The sequence below is a fragment of the Mesoplodon bidens genome (assembly GCF_964165515.1).
Source record: "Mesoplodon bidens genome assembly, chromosome: 10".
NCBI lineage: Eukaryota > Metazoa > Chordata > Mammalia > Artiodactyla > Ziphiidae > Mesoplodon > Mesoplodon bidens.
In genome coordinates, this window is record NC_138172.1 from 76336631 (window position 1) to 76352609 (window position 15979).

Consider the following 15979-nt stretch of genomic DNA (forward strand, 5'->3'; position numbering starts at 1 on the left):
ATTTACTTATTCATTCACCAGTCAATAGACATTTAAGTAGTTTCCACATTTTGGCTATTATGACCAATGCTGCTATGAATACCTGTGTACAAGTTTTTGTGTGAATGTACATTTTCTTTTCTCTTGGGTGTAATTGCTGTGTTTTATGGTAATTTTATGTTTAACTTTTTAAAAAAATGTATTAATTTATTTATTTTTGGCTGTGTTGGGTCTTCGTTTCTGTGTGAGGGCTTTCTCTAGTTGTGGCAAGCGGGGCCACTCTTCTTCGTGGTGTGCAGGCCTCTCACTATTGCGGTCTTTCTTGTTGTGGAGCACAGGCTCCAGACACACAGGCTCAGTAGTTGTGGCTCACGGGTCTAGTTGCTCCGCGGCATGTGGGATCTTCCCAGACCAGGGCTCGAACCCATGCCCCCTGCATTGGCAGGCAGATTCTAAACCACTGCGCCACCAGGGAAGCCCTATGTTTAACTTTTTAAGAAACTGCCAAGCTATTTTCCACAGTGGCTACACTATTTTACACTCCCACCATCAATGTTCTAATCTCTCCACATCTTCTCCAACACTTATTGTTCATCTTTTTTGTTATAGCCATCCTAGTGGATCTGAAGCAGTATCTCATTGTGATTTGAGACCATTATGTAAAAATATATGAACAAGATCCTTGTCAGTCAAAAGTTTTACATTGTTTCCTTTCATCCCACTTCTATCATACATCCTGCACAGAAAGTGTCTTAATGTAATATATTTTTTGCTTTAAAATCTTCAACCAGTAATGCTGGACTATTTTTCAGCAGCAAAAATAGGTACATAAATTAACAGGTACGTAAATTAGAAATTGTTAGCTTCCTAGGTCCATACATTTCTAATTGTTAAAATACTTCTTCTGGTTTGAGTTATTATATTATTAGTGTTCCCATAGTATACAACTGATGAAAACAACATAAATACATTATATTCTTTTATAAATAATTACTGAACATGAAAGTCAAACTTTTTTTGGAAATGCATCTCTTAAGGAGTAGACTGAAATGGTGATTTTGGTGTCTTGATTAATGGATGTTCTGTGTGGCAGCCAGGAGATTTTTAATTTGCCCTGGGGCAATGCGCAATAGGAAGGGGAGGTGGCCAGGAGGTATTCTTTCTTTTGTGAAGTGGGAAAGGGGAAATATAAAGAGAGAAAATGCGAAGCACAGGCAAGTTCCCAGGAAGATCACTTCTAAGTATATATGACTTTGAGGATTTTAAAATTAATTCTTAAAACAATTTGTGTTCCTGGAAAGTTCTCATGTCCTGTAGGGGTACATGTAACCCAGCATTATGTGGGAAATTATCTTGATGCAATCAGTGGTAGCCTCTAAGAACACTAAGGCAAGCTATTTGTCACTGAACTAAAGGCGTACAGACCACATTAAGAATCTTGAATCGTGCAATTGGTTGAATTAATTGAAATCAGAGGAAGAAGCAAGAGGATAGATATGATAGATTGGTACACTTAGGATAGGGTGCAAAGAGGGTGCATATTTACAAATTATGCAAAGTTTGTATATTTCATTTCTTTCTCTGATGCTTTAACATTCTCCTGATGGTGTGGTTACAAGCCAGAGTGGAGGTTTATGCAACAGTGTTCTGCAGAAGGAAGGTACCTAGAACCAGTACACACTTGCTTATGGTATACCTGGTCATAGTTGTAGCTTACCCATTAGATTGATAAGCAGCTATTGAGTTTATTGGGCAGAGGACACATGGGCCAGAATGGATGTCATCAATGGGATGCCCATTTAAGACCCTGGGAATATTGAGTGCCTCGTATTTACTTAGTGTGTCGTGATTATTTGATGCTCTTGGTCTTTCTAACCCTTCCAATTGACGTTAAGTACACATACTCTGGGCTTCGCTGGTGGCGCAGTGGTTGAGAGTCCGCCTGCTGATGCAGGGAACGTGGGTTCGTGCCCCGGTCCAGGAGGATCCCACATGCTGCGGAGCGGCTGGGCCCGTGAGCCATGGCCGCTGAGCCTGCGCGTCCAGAGCCTGTGCTCCGCAATGGGAGAGGCCACGACAGTGAGAGGCCCGCGTACAGCAAAAAAAAAAAAAAAAAAGAAGTACACATACGCTCTATTTCCTTTATGTCTAATGTGTCTTACAAACGACTAGCTTCTGTATTTAGTTTCACTTATCCTCATTTGCTTCTCTGATTTTCTAAAGCAGAGTGAGTATTCTTAAATAATACAGCAAACCACATTATACCGGGTTTGAAGACCACTGATACAGCAAAAAGTATTGATCCCTGAGCACTCAGGACACAGGGCAGGCTGAAGTAGTGGAAGCCGCACTTCCTTGCCTGCAAGCACAAGTCTCTCATTTCTTTACTCCAGTAAAACGTGTAACCTATCATCATTTTCTATGTGTTCCCTATCCAGGGTAGATACTTAGTGTAGAATTGCAAAGTCACAGAGCATATGTGCAGCGTCACCTTTACTAGATATTACCAAGCTGTGATCCCAAGTCTTTCCCTGCAATTCACAGTCTCAATAAAATGTAAGAAATTTCCCATTGCTCCACATCCTCATCAGTATTTGATCATTTCAGACAGAACCATAGGATTTAATAACACGAAAAGTTCCTATTTTAAAGGACAGAAAATTCAGGTCGAAACAGAATTTTAAGTAAGTTTATTTATACATTGACTCATTTAAACAAATATTTATAGGCACTTATTGTATTCTAGATATTACATTAAGTGCTGAGGATGAAAAATGAATAAAACCAATCCCTGCCCTCAAGGAATTTACACTCTCTTTGAGAGACATGTATGTGAACAGAGAATTCAGGTGATGAGTGCAATAATGGAAGTAAATGCAAATTGCAATAGCATTGATGAAAGAGAGAGAGAAAATGTGGCTGATATGGGGGCAAGGGATAGTAGGAGATGTGTAGGTTGGGGTTTTTCATAAGATATGTTTGTTTTCAAATTTGGGTTTCACCTTTTAACCCCTGTACTTGTGGTTCTGTGATGATAACTTGAGAAGGCCGGATCGTGAAGGGTTTTATCCCCTGTCCCATGTGATAGATGATATAGAACCACTGAAGAGTTTCAAGCCATGCAATGACTTGGTTGACATTGTGTTATGAAAAGAGACCCCTGATGGTAACATGGAGGATGATTTGGGATTGAGGCAGGCATGAATGGTGTCAGGGAGATAAGTTAGAAGTCTCTGACAGTTGAGATTCAAGATGATAGAGGCTTGAACTAACGCAGTGGTAATGGAGATGGAAAGAAAATAGATATGAATGATATTCAGGAAGTAGCATTAATAGAATTAGGTGATAGACTAGAAGTGAAAAATGATGAAGACTAGTTTATCTTAATACTCAAGTTTCTTAGTTTATCTTGATACCCAAGTTTCTGCCTAACAGGGAATATTCATTCAGTCAGTCAACTAATATATATTGGTCACATACTGTAAGCCAGGCCTTATGCTAGCTGCCAGGGCTATCTAGGGCTACCATGTCACACCACTCCAGGGAACATTATTCACATTGTGTACATGTGGAACATAGTAGGAATGGAATTCCCTGGACTTCTTCAGTGGTATGGTTCCAGATTATTTGTGAGCCAAACAAATATAGTCCCTACCATTACGGAGTTCACAAACCTGTGTTCAGTAGGAGTATTAATAAAGATGGGGGGGGAATAAGGACTGTGTACAGTGGGCCTTTGCAGTATAAAGGTTGTCCCTTGTTTCCCTTTCTGCTTGGAACAATGAGCTAGGTATATTGGACATATTGACCTTGACTGGTTTATGGAATGAATCTTCAGATGGAAATTTCTGTGAGGTCATAGGACATGTTGGTCTGGAGCCCTTGTTCCAGGTTTTATGGGGAATTAGTTAAAAAGCTGTGCCAGTACACTTCCCATTTTGCACCTCTACCCTCTTTTCTAAAATGTGCCGAGAAGAGCTGTAGTTCACATGTGGTCATGTTGCTGTGCTCCTGGAAGGGAGTTCAGAGGGAAGAGACCAAGTCTCCACTCCAATATAAACCTTCTGAAAGTTTTTTTTCTTTCAGTGGCTTCAAATTGCACGCTCTCTGACAGAGAAGAAAAGAAAGTTGAGCAACTTGTATTAAAATTATCAAGGCCACATAAGATTTTCACATAATACAATGATTTCAAGGGTGAAGTGAATGAATTAAAGCGAATTTCTTTTTCTTTTCATACATGTGTAATAAAAATCGCTGATGGACTATTTAGACTTTCATTTATTTAGATATAAGCCACCCCCCCTTTTTTCAATGACAAGTGCAATGCAACTTTCCAACTATTTTTCTTCCAGTTTTTTAATTTTTAACACTGACAGTAGGAAATCTTCTATAGAAAGTTTGGTTCTGAATGGAAATATTCTTGCCAGAGGGAAATTTTATTGTTGAGTTTATAAAGGTTTGTAAAACAAAGTTGAGAATTGAAAAACTTTCAAACTGCAAAGCTGACTCTAAGTTATGGCTCTATGTATCATACTTCTAGTAATTCTCTGCTTATTAATATATTTTCCATAGTTCAAGTTTTGTCACAGATACCTTTGAAAAAAGATATTTATTTTTGTGTCAACAATACTGTCAGCATCAAAGAAGCCATGATTAAATCTTGAATGACAATATGTAATAAATTGTTAACACCTCAACTAGTTTCCATGTTTACAGTTATGGGCACACCATAATAATACCCTTCAATAAGGATAAACAGTGAAGCAAGTTAAAAACAGGAAAAAACAGCTATGTTCAATGAAAGTACTAGATGCAACCCACATTTTCAGCAATCTTAGAGAAGAATAAGCTTTAAACTAAGTAAATCAGATGAAGACCTGGAACATTTCATCAGTTTCTTTTTTACTTGACAATAATGAGAATAGCGTCAAATAAGATTTTAGATTTGTTCATTAGCCATATACATATAAGTCTGACCTAAATGTTGAAGTCAAAATCCTAATTAAGACTTGCTAGGAAGAGTCAAGTAAAAAGTTTGATTTTAAGGCATGTGAAAAATCCGTATTTCAACATGTCTAAGAATCAACACGTCACAGTTAAGCCTCAAACCTGGTCATCAAAAACTATAGAAAGTTAGAGATTTCACTTAGGAAAGAGAAATAAATATATTCTCTGGGCAAAGATGTGAATTAACAGAAAAAGAACTGTATTGACAGAGGAAAGAACAGTGGCCAAGTAAGCTTTTTTTTTTTTTTTTTAAATATCTTACTTTTTTTTCCCCACTCTGGTGAAAGTTTATTTCCACCACATTGACACCAGTAGGAATTGTCTCTTATAAAACTCCTATAAAGATTTGATAATGGAATCCATTTAATTTATTAAAGAATCTAATGAATTCAACACCAATACGACACTTACAGAAATGAAAAATAACAGGCTCTAAGTGTATCGTGTTTGCAACGTATTTAATTTAAATAAAATTGAAGATAGTTCTTCTAAAACAGAGTTAAACTACAAAGAAGACACATTCTTGCCTTTTAAAATTGTGTAATAGGGAATTCCCTATCAGTCCAGTGGTTGAACTCTACGCTTTCACTGCCGAGGCCCCAGGTTCAATCCCTGATCAGGGAACTAAGATCCCACAACCAAGTGGCCAAAAAAATTGCATAATTAAAAGCAGATGATTTGTATTTTTGTTGCCAAAGAGTGATAACCAGGTAAACACACACACAGAGTTACCCTTACATATTATTTATTATATTACTGAAGGTCAAACTCTTCTGTTATATCTGCTATTGAAACCTCAGTTAGGTACTGAAAGTTATAAGGTATGTTCTTTTGTGGGAGAATATGGAATTATTGCAATTTGTATTTACATTTAGTAATATATTAAAAAAAGGAAAGATGGTGACAAAGCAGGGAGGTCAGGAATTGCTCTGTAAGTTCCACATCCCCACAGACCTGGGCCAGGATTAGGATGAAATGAATTGAGGCACTGGCCTTGAGTGCAAAATTTAAGGGCGTTCCAAGAAACCCATTATTCAAGATAATATTTTCATGCAGTATTCTTTTTTTTTTTTTTTTTGCGGTATGCAAAAAAAAGGCCACTGTTGTGGCCTCTCCCATTGCGGAGCACAGGCTCCGGACGCGCAGGCTCAGTGGCCATGGCTCATGGGCCTAGCCACTCCGTGGCATGTGGGATCTTCCGGGACCAGGGCACGAACTCGTGTCCCCTGCATCGGCAGGCAGACTCTCAACCACTGTGCCACCAGGGAAGCCCCATGCAGTATTCTTAAAAATCACATTTAATACCAAAAGATCCATGATTAGCAAAGTATCAAAACTATAAATAAAGATAGGATAGGAACTTCCCTGGCAGTCCAGTGGTTAAGAGTCCATGCTCCCACTGCAGGGGGCACAGGTTCGATCCCTGGTCAGTGAACTAAGATCCCACATGCCCTGTAGTGTGGCCAAAAAATAAAAAATAAAATAAAATAAGATAGGATGGGACCCCGCCCTTGCAGGATCTTCTGCCTCACCCTCCTACTGGCCCTGCCCAGAAAAGCTTCCATTCAACTCTTCTGTTCAGATCAAGAAGGGCGAATGGGCTGGGATAGTGGGATGAGGACCAAGAGCAAGGCTTCTAGAAGCAGCCTAAACATTCTCCCTCCTGTAAATGTGTACAAAGGTAGGAATCGTGGTACCAAGGTCCCTGTGACCTAGCTATAAGTAGCTTAGCCAACTTTATTTCCCCACTACATTACAATATTCCCTTCTAGACAGGATAGTCCCTTTAATGTTCCAACAATTTTTTTCCACTTTGATTTAGCTGTGGATTTTCTAAAAATATTTCAAAGAACTTTAAATCTGCTCAGAAGAAATAATTAAGTAAATTTGGGAAATACTATATTCTAGTTTCTTCCATGGAGGTTCAAGATACCTATAAGCATATTAAAAGCTGGGAGAAAATTGGCAGTACTAACTCTATTTATTTTGTTTCATTCAGCGTTTCTCTGGTTTATTTTACTGTAGAAACATAGCATCGCCTAGTCTCTGACTTCAAGTACAATAAGGCTGCATCATTTAATCCGGCTCCCTGTCTTTCCTGGGCAGTAGCATTTTGCTCTCCTGATCCTGCAAGATATCTATCCACCTTCCCTGATTCTGGCCTTTTATTGGATCTAGGTATGGAGCAGCTCTGGATTTTTTTTGTTTTTGTTTTTGTTTTTTATTTTTGCGGTACGCAGGCCTCTCACTGTTGTGGCCTCCCCTGTTGCGGAGCACAGGCTCCGGATGCACAGGCTCAGCGGCCATGGCTCATGGGCCCAGCCACTGCGTGGCACGTGGGATCTTCCCAGACCGGGGCACGAACCCGTTTCCCCTGCATCGGCAGGCGGACTCTCAACCACTGAGCCACCAGGGAAGCCCAGCTCTGGAATTTTTGTGTGTGATTTTATTCATGTATATTTTAATTGAAGTGTGGACTATGGGATTTCATGACAGATGTCAAGAGACTCTGGGGGGGAGAATATTGACCCATTTTACCTCTACTCGCTGTCCTCTTTTCTTATTTTTTGGCCGTGCCATGCGGCTTGTGGGACCTTAGTTCCCAGACCAGGGTTCAAACCCAGGCCCCAGCAATGAAAGCACCTTGAGTCCTAAACACTGGACCGCCAGGGGAATTCCCAATGTCTTCTAAGTATATATTTATCATACTTCTCAGGTAGAGATAAGTCAAATAGATGTGATGTAATGTTGGAAATGCTCATCTTATAATGACCCAAAAGGTGTGACCACAAATGGAAAACACTGTGAACAAGTACATCATGGGGGCCAGAAAATTTTAAATGCTTGTAATATCAGTCTTGGAACAATGAGGAAAGCGAGACCACACAGTAATTTGAACAAGGAAAGTTTAATATAATTGTGGACTATAAAAATGGATTGGAGTAACAAAGAATTGGCTAGAAATAAGTCAAGAGAACTCTAAAGACTATAGGAATAAGAGCATCCACTATCCTCAGGACTGAAACAGAGCAACCAAGAAAGAGTCCTCTTCTTTCCTCCCCCTGGGCTGAGATACAGATCTTATTGGGAGAGCACAGCCTTGACTCCCTGGATGGTAGAGAAGTCACAAGTGGAACTTGCTGGCAATCTGCCCTCTAGTCTGCTAGAGAAAGCTGTTCCCAAGTAGGTGACTTACCAGAGACACATTGCTATAAAACAGTCAAAGGTGGAGGGTGCTGGGGGAAAATGCTGGGTGCTGCTGGCGGCTGGCTATGCACAGCAGGACCCTGGCACTGGAGAAACCAACTTTGCTACAGCAGCTGGGCCCTGGGGAAACTGCTGGAGTGTGTGCTGGAAAAGCTAGGAGCTAGAGAAGCTACACTTGAAGGGCTGTAGCAACCTGCCCTGTTGAGCACAAGGGAAACAGGAAGCAAACACTTTTCCCTCTGTAAGGTTTCTCCAATGCCCCCTACTGACAAAATGTCAATGCCAGCCGGTAAGGAGTAATATTTAAAGGGCCCAGATCCATTTTCACAGAGCAGGTAAAAAGACGAATATGGACATGAGAGGTAATAAGTTGATAACTGGCTCCTCTAGGGAAGAAAAATGATCTGGGGAAAAATTGTGACTTATAGGAGTGTGGTTAACAGATCTTGCCCGACAAAAAGATAATTCAGATAATTCATCTGAAGTTAAAAAAGATAAAAGAAGCATTGCATATAGAACTTGATTATGGCTAGATGGGAAACAGAAAGTGCTTTCTCTGAGAAAAGTCTAGTTCAGGAAATCCTGGGGGCAAACACTGGAGGAAGAGTTTCTGAATATGAAATACAGAGGAATAAAACACTTAGGATGGTGACCCAAAACGGGCATCCCCTAGGATTGCAGCTAAGAGAACCAAGTTGGATTATTGCTAGTCTGTTCTTTTTTCCCTCTTATATTTTTCCTACCTTTCTAGTTGATAATTCAAATTTCTCAGACTGTGCAAATGCTGATTTTGTACTTTGTTATTTGGACTAAGACCACTATGATTTATGTTTCTCACCCTGAAGGCAAGTTGGAGAGAGGGGACAAATGGTTCAGGCCACCATCCCAAAGTCTAGAGTGAAACTGTAGAACCGTGGGCAGTGGGATTAGAATTGGATAGCAACCTGCCTTGGTGCCTTGAAAGTAAAATGCAAGCACAGCAATAAAGAGTGGTTAAATTACTACGGAAGTTAAATTATTACTTCCTTTTAGGGTGTTCTTAGATGCTTCATCACAGACATTTGTCAACTTTTACATATAATATTGCACTACTTCTCGGAGATCACTGCCACCAACATAGGACAATTACCAACACCAAAATACCAAAGGGCTGATTTAAGAAGGTGAGTTTTATTTCTCTGACTCCTGGGTAATAAATGAGATTTTTAGAAATTATATTGGTCGCTTGAGGTAAAAACAGTGTCATTCAGTAAGTTGACATTATCGTCAAACACATGCGCCACTCTAGTCAGCGTTGTTCCTGAAGTACAATTAGACAGGTGCTCCATAAATGTGAAAATGATATGGCAAGCATCAGCCTTTTTATGACAATGCTGTACTCTCTTGGAAATACCTGAAAATGGTCCATGGAAATGCTAACTGGTACAACAAGGAAAGGTTTATGATACTAAGCCCTCTAACTACAAATATTCATCTCTTGTTACAGCCATGCAAATTATTATAGGTCCACTGACAAAGGGAAAAATTGAGAGAGCTTACAACAAATCATACAGTATTGAACAGTATAAAAAACTAAAATGAAAAAAATATGTCAGAAAGTTTTGGGATCACTTAAGTTATTAAGCTAACTCTCTTAAAAGTATATATAGGACTTGTGAAAATCTTGTATACCAGAAAATTCTTGGTAAGCTCATTTACGTTTCTTGTGTAATCATTTGTAGAACACAGGGAATAAACCTGTGCAAGCCATACGTATTTTTTTTCACGTTCAGACTACATGGAAGTTTCTTTACTCTTTTCTCATCTATGCAGTTAATGTGCTCTCACTGTGAAGGATAATGGAAGATGCTGACATATAGAGATGTGTAAGACAATGGTGCTTAAAGAGTTCATGCAAATGCACTAACTTCTCATTCTCTGATTTTCATTTTGGCCCATCTAAAATGATTAAGTGAAAAAATATTAGTCTAACTGATTAACATTTTATACAGAAAAGAATAAGTTAAATGAAAAAATTTTCACTTTTAAAGAACCAGTTTGGACCTTACACACACTCCATCCTTCCATCTTCTGAAATAGCTACTTCTTTCTGCTGATCCATTCCACCAGAATCCTGCATCATTTTCTCTTCAGGGCAGGGATTGGCAAAGTTTTTCTGTTTAAAAAAAACCCCAGATATTAAATATTTTAGGCTTTGCAGACCACACAGTCCTTTTCACAACTACACAATTCTGCTGTTTTAGGCAAAGGCAGCTACAGACAATACATAATTAAATGAATAAAGCCGTGTTCCAATAGAACTTTGTGGACACTGACATTTGAATTTACATCAGATTCATATGCATGAATATTATTCTTCTCTTAATTTTTTCCCAACTAGTTGAAAATGCAAAAAACATCCTTAACTTGTGGGTTATACAAAAATAGGCATCAGGCGAGATTTGGCCTGTGGGCTGTAGTGTGACAACACCTGGTCTACTGGCAGTGCTACTTCTACAAGGGCTGGGTGACTTTCACTGAATTACGGTTCAAAGGAAAACTCTCTAAAGATGGTTCTATTTATAAAGTTTTCCCATACAACCATTCAAAACTTTAGCAATCATCGATATGTCCATTATTTTTTACTGCCTGTCTGAAAGGTTGACCCACTTTATTAGCTGGCCCATTGAAAATTGTTTTACAATTTCACAGTGACTTTTTCACTTTTCATGAAGAAAAAAGTATATATAAAATAATTTAGTGGTTAGAAGATGAAACCTGAATGAAAGAAGCACAGATTCTGGTCTTGGTTTTGGGAGTTCAGTTCTTTGACTAGATAAATAACTTGACCATTTCACATCTCATTTTCTTTGTCTGGAAAGTCAGAATTTCCAGGTGTTGTTACTAAACAGTTATATTAAACGTTAAAGGAGATGGAGGGGAAAATTATGCTTATATTTTCTGGAATAGGCACATGTTCAGAAAAACGTGTGTGTGCGTGTGCATGTTTTAATGCCATAACATACAACAGAAAAGAGGCATGCTTCTGAAGAGAAATCTTTTGGGTGATTTGTTCTGAATATTTCAGGGTAGAAAAAAAAATCTACCCCCAAGAGTGAGATCATACAAACTATAGCACAAAATACACACATGTAAAATTTCACAGTTTCCCTCTGTGCCTACTATTACCAGGAGAGGTTCAGTTTAGGGGTCTGTAAAAATGTTTTCTTCCTTTAAGTATAACACTCTGAGCCAAGACATCATCAGTTCCGGGCTCAGTCAGCTCCAGTTGAAAGTGTGAACGTTCAGCAAGAGGATATTTTTGAAAGGAGACTGAAAATCCGCTGTGCCAGGTATCTGAAACGTTGTTAGGGTATTCGGTGGAAAATTTCATTTCCCCATTATAAATAACTGTAGGATATTTTAAGGGATCCAAGACTAGTAACTTCCAAGAGTTGCTTATATTAGCTCCACTGAACTGTGAAATGGAGGGAGGATGTCCAAGGATGGCTATAAAGCTGAATTACCGGATATGATTAATTAAAATAAATAATTCACCATTGATTAAATAGCCCTTAAAATCCCCAGTCAAAGCACCCAAACATTGAGGCCTGCATATTTTGCTATCCACCAAGTAAAACAAAGAACGGACAAAACAGCAATGGAGAAAGAAAGAGGAAGGAAAAGCCCCCATGATGGTTACTTAAGTTCAACTGCCCTCGAAGTTCTTATTCAAAAGAGCCCGTCTGGTCGCCCATATTTGAAATACTGACTGTTACTGAGCACCACATTTTCTGGTAGTTCCCGGTTCTGTGGATTTCCAGGGAGAAGGACAACTCCAAAGAAGGCGGCATAACACCGACTATGGTAGTTACTGAAGTTTTTGGGGTGGGAGAGGACAACTCCAAAGGAGGCGGCATAACACCGACTATGGTAGTTACTGAATTTTTATCTCCCTTTGACCACAGAAATAATCAGCTTCCGGTAACCTCTCTCCTCCTTTGCAGCCCCTACACATTCAAAAACGCAACAAAAAAAGTCAGAGATCTTTGATAGACTGAGGTGCAATGCGCCCGAAATAAAACTGTCTCGCTAAAAGGCCAAAAAAAAAAAAAAAAAAAAAAGCCTTGTGTGTGAGTTGTGTATGTGTATTTATGTGTCAGTGTGCGGATGTGTGAGGCGTGTGTGCTCCGGTGCATGTGACTAAGTGGGGGGGGGGCGGGGGTGTAAGGTAGGAAACTAACGCAGGCAGTCTGGTCTCTCTCTCTCTCTCTCTCTCTTTTTTTTTTTTTTGCAAGGGTAAGCCTGGCTTCCCTTGGCTGGTCGGCCGCGTGAGGCTGGGAAGACCCGACCCTGGCGCGCGCCGGCAGCGCGGCAGTGCCCGGGGTTAGAGCTCTCCCCTGTGACCGAAAAGATAATTAAAAATCACAGGCGCAGGAGACAGCTCCGTTCCTCGCTGCGCATCGAGTCCGTCGGGATAAGTGGGTCCTCGCATGCCGGGGGAGCCCGGGCTCCGAGGCCAGTGGGCCGCGGCGAGGAGTAGGTTGGGCAGGGGGTGTCCCAGCGGGTGATGCAGAATGAGTCATCCAGGGTGGCAGGCGGCCGTGGGAAGGCCGAGGAGGCGGGAGGGGCGCGGCGAGGAGGCTCGCGTCTGCGGGGGGATTTCTGGGGAGAGGCGGGAACGTGGAGGAGAAAACTGGGGAAGGGAAAGCCGGACGAGGGACGCGTGGAGTTGTGGATGGGGAAAGGGAAGGTAAAACTAAAGCCCCAAAGAGGAAAGTGCAGTGTCCCCTGGACCGCATCCTTACCCCCGCGAGGGCGCTCGCCGAGCCACCCCGCCCCACCTCCGCTCGCACGGCTGGAGGCCCCTCAGTCGAGGGAGCATCTATTTAGAGGGCAATCCTGGTCCCCAAGCCACTCAACCATAGCTCTCCAAGTTCATCTTGCGCTTGAAATAGGCTCCAGAGACCTTGACAGACACCAGGTCCCCTCTTCCGCGCCCCCCAAGCTCTCCAGGCCCCTTCAAAGGCGCAGACCCCCAAGTGCCCGCTGGGCTAGTGGAAGCGACGCTTTAAAAAGCGGGAGAGAGAGTCGTGGCAGGTCGCTACCGGGGTGAGAGAGGCGTTTGCTCTGAGCTATAAAAATGCCGATTAATGGGTACGTGGATTGATTTAAATAAGATGGGGTGGGCGATGAGTGATGACTCAACGATGTTTCTTCCTGAATACTCCGAAGAGGAGGCACTGTAACTTCATTTCTTTTATAAAATCACTTACTACTGTCTAGTGTCAGCTACACTGTTAGGAATCTTTAAAACTTTGGCAACTGATGATTCTTTTTGCAGACAAGTTTTCAAGCTTTGCGAGGTTTAAAGGAGATTGACAGCAAGGAACATAGCAGTACACTATGAGGAGGGGAAACGGCCCGGTGCCCCCTTCTTAGGGGTGCAATAGCCTCAAGCGGATTTCCCGGCTTCTGCGGGCGCCCCACATTGTTTTGTTTTGAAGGCTCGGAGTTTGAGGCTGGTCTGAGACACCCACGTGCTTCTGACTCTCATCAGCGTAATGATCGCCTTAGCCAGAGTCGTGTCTATATAAACCACAAAAACCTAATCATTAGAAATCCCAGCCTCCAAAAACCACATTTTAGGTAAAACTGCCGTTTTTTTCTGCGCTCCTTCATCCTCTCGACCACAACTTTTTTGGGGATCCAAAGTCGCTTTTTAAACCCACATTGGGAAATAAATACATAAATAAATAGCCATTGAAGCATTTTGAATATTTTATTTTGTAGTTTTATTTTTTCCTCCGGGAGTGGTGGGGGAGAAAGTTAAGACATTAGACCTAGTTTTAGATGCAAAATAGACAATAAAAGATTGAGATTCATGGAAAACTGCTGGGGTTTTCCCCCAGCGAGGGTTTTTGCAACTTACTTTAATCATCAAGCTGACAGTTTTCCAGTCCTTAAAAAACTCATCCTTGTTCTCTAGGAACGACAAGTCTGAATACAGAAGAAAAAAGTGTCCAGCCACCCACTTGAGTTTCTAAAAAGTATTTTGACAAGTGTCCCCTCCATCCCAATTTTTTGTGTCACTTAAGTAAAAAACAAAAACAAAACAAAACAAAAAAAACCCCACCCAAACCCTGCAAAATCTTTTTTTCCCTCGGGAGCCGCTCCGGCAGAGGTGGGGGGGGGTAGGGTGGGGGAAGGGTGAAGAGAGCTGAGAAGTCAGCACAGACGCTCAAGAATTTTCCTTCCTCCTCTCCTGAAGTTACAACGAAAAATAACGACAGTCAGATCAGCCGGCGGCTCTCTGGCGTCTCAGCTTCAACCTCCTCCGACCAAGAGGGGGTTCCTTGTCTTGGGGGGAGGAGGCGAGAAGCAAGAGGACGCGACCAGGCGAGATCCCCGTAGACCGGGGCCGCCTCTCGGCTTCCGAAGCTGCGCGCGGCGCCCCGGGGGCTCCTTCTCGCGGCCGGCGGGCGGCGGCAGCGGCTGCGATTCGCAGGCTCGAGATCCGTTGCCCCGAGATCCGCTGCCCGCGACTTACCTCCTGGCACCTCGAAGCACGAGGGTCAGGGGAGCTTTGCAAAGAGCAGGAGAGAGTGGATGCGAGGAGGTGGCGGTGAGAGGGCGAGAAGAGGAGAAGGGAAAGGAAGGAGCCGAGCCGGGGAGCCGGGCTGGCAGCCGCCGCGGGAGGAATCTGAGTGTGCAGCCGGCGCGGGGGGAGCGGCGGCCGCCGCGGAGGAGGCGGCGGCGGCGGCAGCGGCGCGGGCGGGCGGGCGGCGGCGCGGACGCCTGCAGCTGGGCAGCAGCGCGCGGCGCGGAGCGGCGGTGGCGGGCAGCGCGCGGCGATGCTGGCCTCGGGGCTGGACTGCTGAACCCACTCGGCCCCACCGCCGGACTCGAACTGGGAGGGGGCGCCAGCGCACCCAGGACGCGGTGCCCCACGGGACCCCACTACAAGCTGCTGCAAACTGAAGCCTCCCGCCTCCCCGGGCCAGACACATCCCGGTGCTCGTTCGCAGCTGCCACCCCGGGTGTTCCAAAGGCTCCGGCAAGATCTGCGCCTCCCGGGTCTCCCCACCCGCCAACCCGATTGCTCCGCACCGCCACCTCTGGCTCCCGTCAGACTCCGCCCGGCAGTCGGCTTCATCGAACTTGATTTCTCACCTCCTCAGCCCCATCACCTCCAGCCCCTTTCCCCCGTCTCGCCTCCACCCCCCCAATTTCCTCCTCCTCGCCCCTCATTTCCACCCTCCTCCCCCTCCCCCGGCCACTTCGCTAACTTGTGGCTGTTGTGATGCGTATTCCCGTAGATCCGAGCACCAGCCGGCGCTTCAGCCCCCCCTCCAGCAGCCTGCAGCCCGGCAAGATGAGCGACGTGAGCCCGGTGGTGGCTGCGCAACAGCAGCAGCAGCAGCAGCAGCAGCAACAGCAGCAGCAGCAGCAGCAACAGCAGCAGCAGCAGCAACAGCAGCAGCAGCAGGAGGCGGCGGCGGCGGCAGCGGCGGCGGCAGCGGCCGCGGCGGCCGCGGTGCCCCGGTTGCGGCCGCCTCACGACAACCGCACCATGGTGGAGATCATCGCTGACCACCCGGCTGAGCTCGTCCGCACCGACAGCCCCAACTTCCTGTGCTCCGTGCTGCCCTCGCACTGGCGTTGCAACAAGACCCTGCCCGTGGCCTTCAAGGTAAGAAGCTGCGGCCGCCCCCCGCTCCCCGCCCCCGGCCGGGTGCCGCGGGACCTGCCCGCCGGCGTTTCCAAGCCCACGGGGGCCGGGCCCCTGACTCGGACGGCCTCCAAG

The 15979-nt window shown here is 43.9% G+C and overlaps 1 protein-coding gene across 6 annotated transcripts in view; it reads left to right on the plus strand.

The window, feature by feature from the left end:
• The window catches only part of RUNX2 (RUNX family transcription factor 2), a 358429-nt gene that overhangs the window by 74294 nt on the left and 268156 nt on the right, over positions 1-15979 (plus strand). For 5 of the 6 annotated variants that reach the window (XM_081246848.1, XM_081246844.1, XM_081246845.1 and 2 more), the window contains exon 3: positions 15492-15865. In XM_081246848.1, the coding sequence (XP_081102974.1) occupies positions 15492-15865 (374 nt within the window). Of the gene's footprint in view, positions 1-15473; positions 15866-15979 lie in introns of those variants that run through there. The other variant, XM_081246849.1, reaches the window with a different exon arrangement.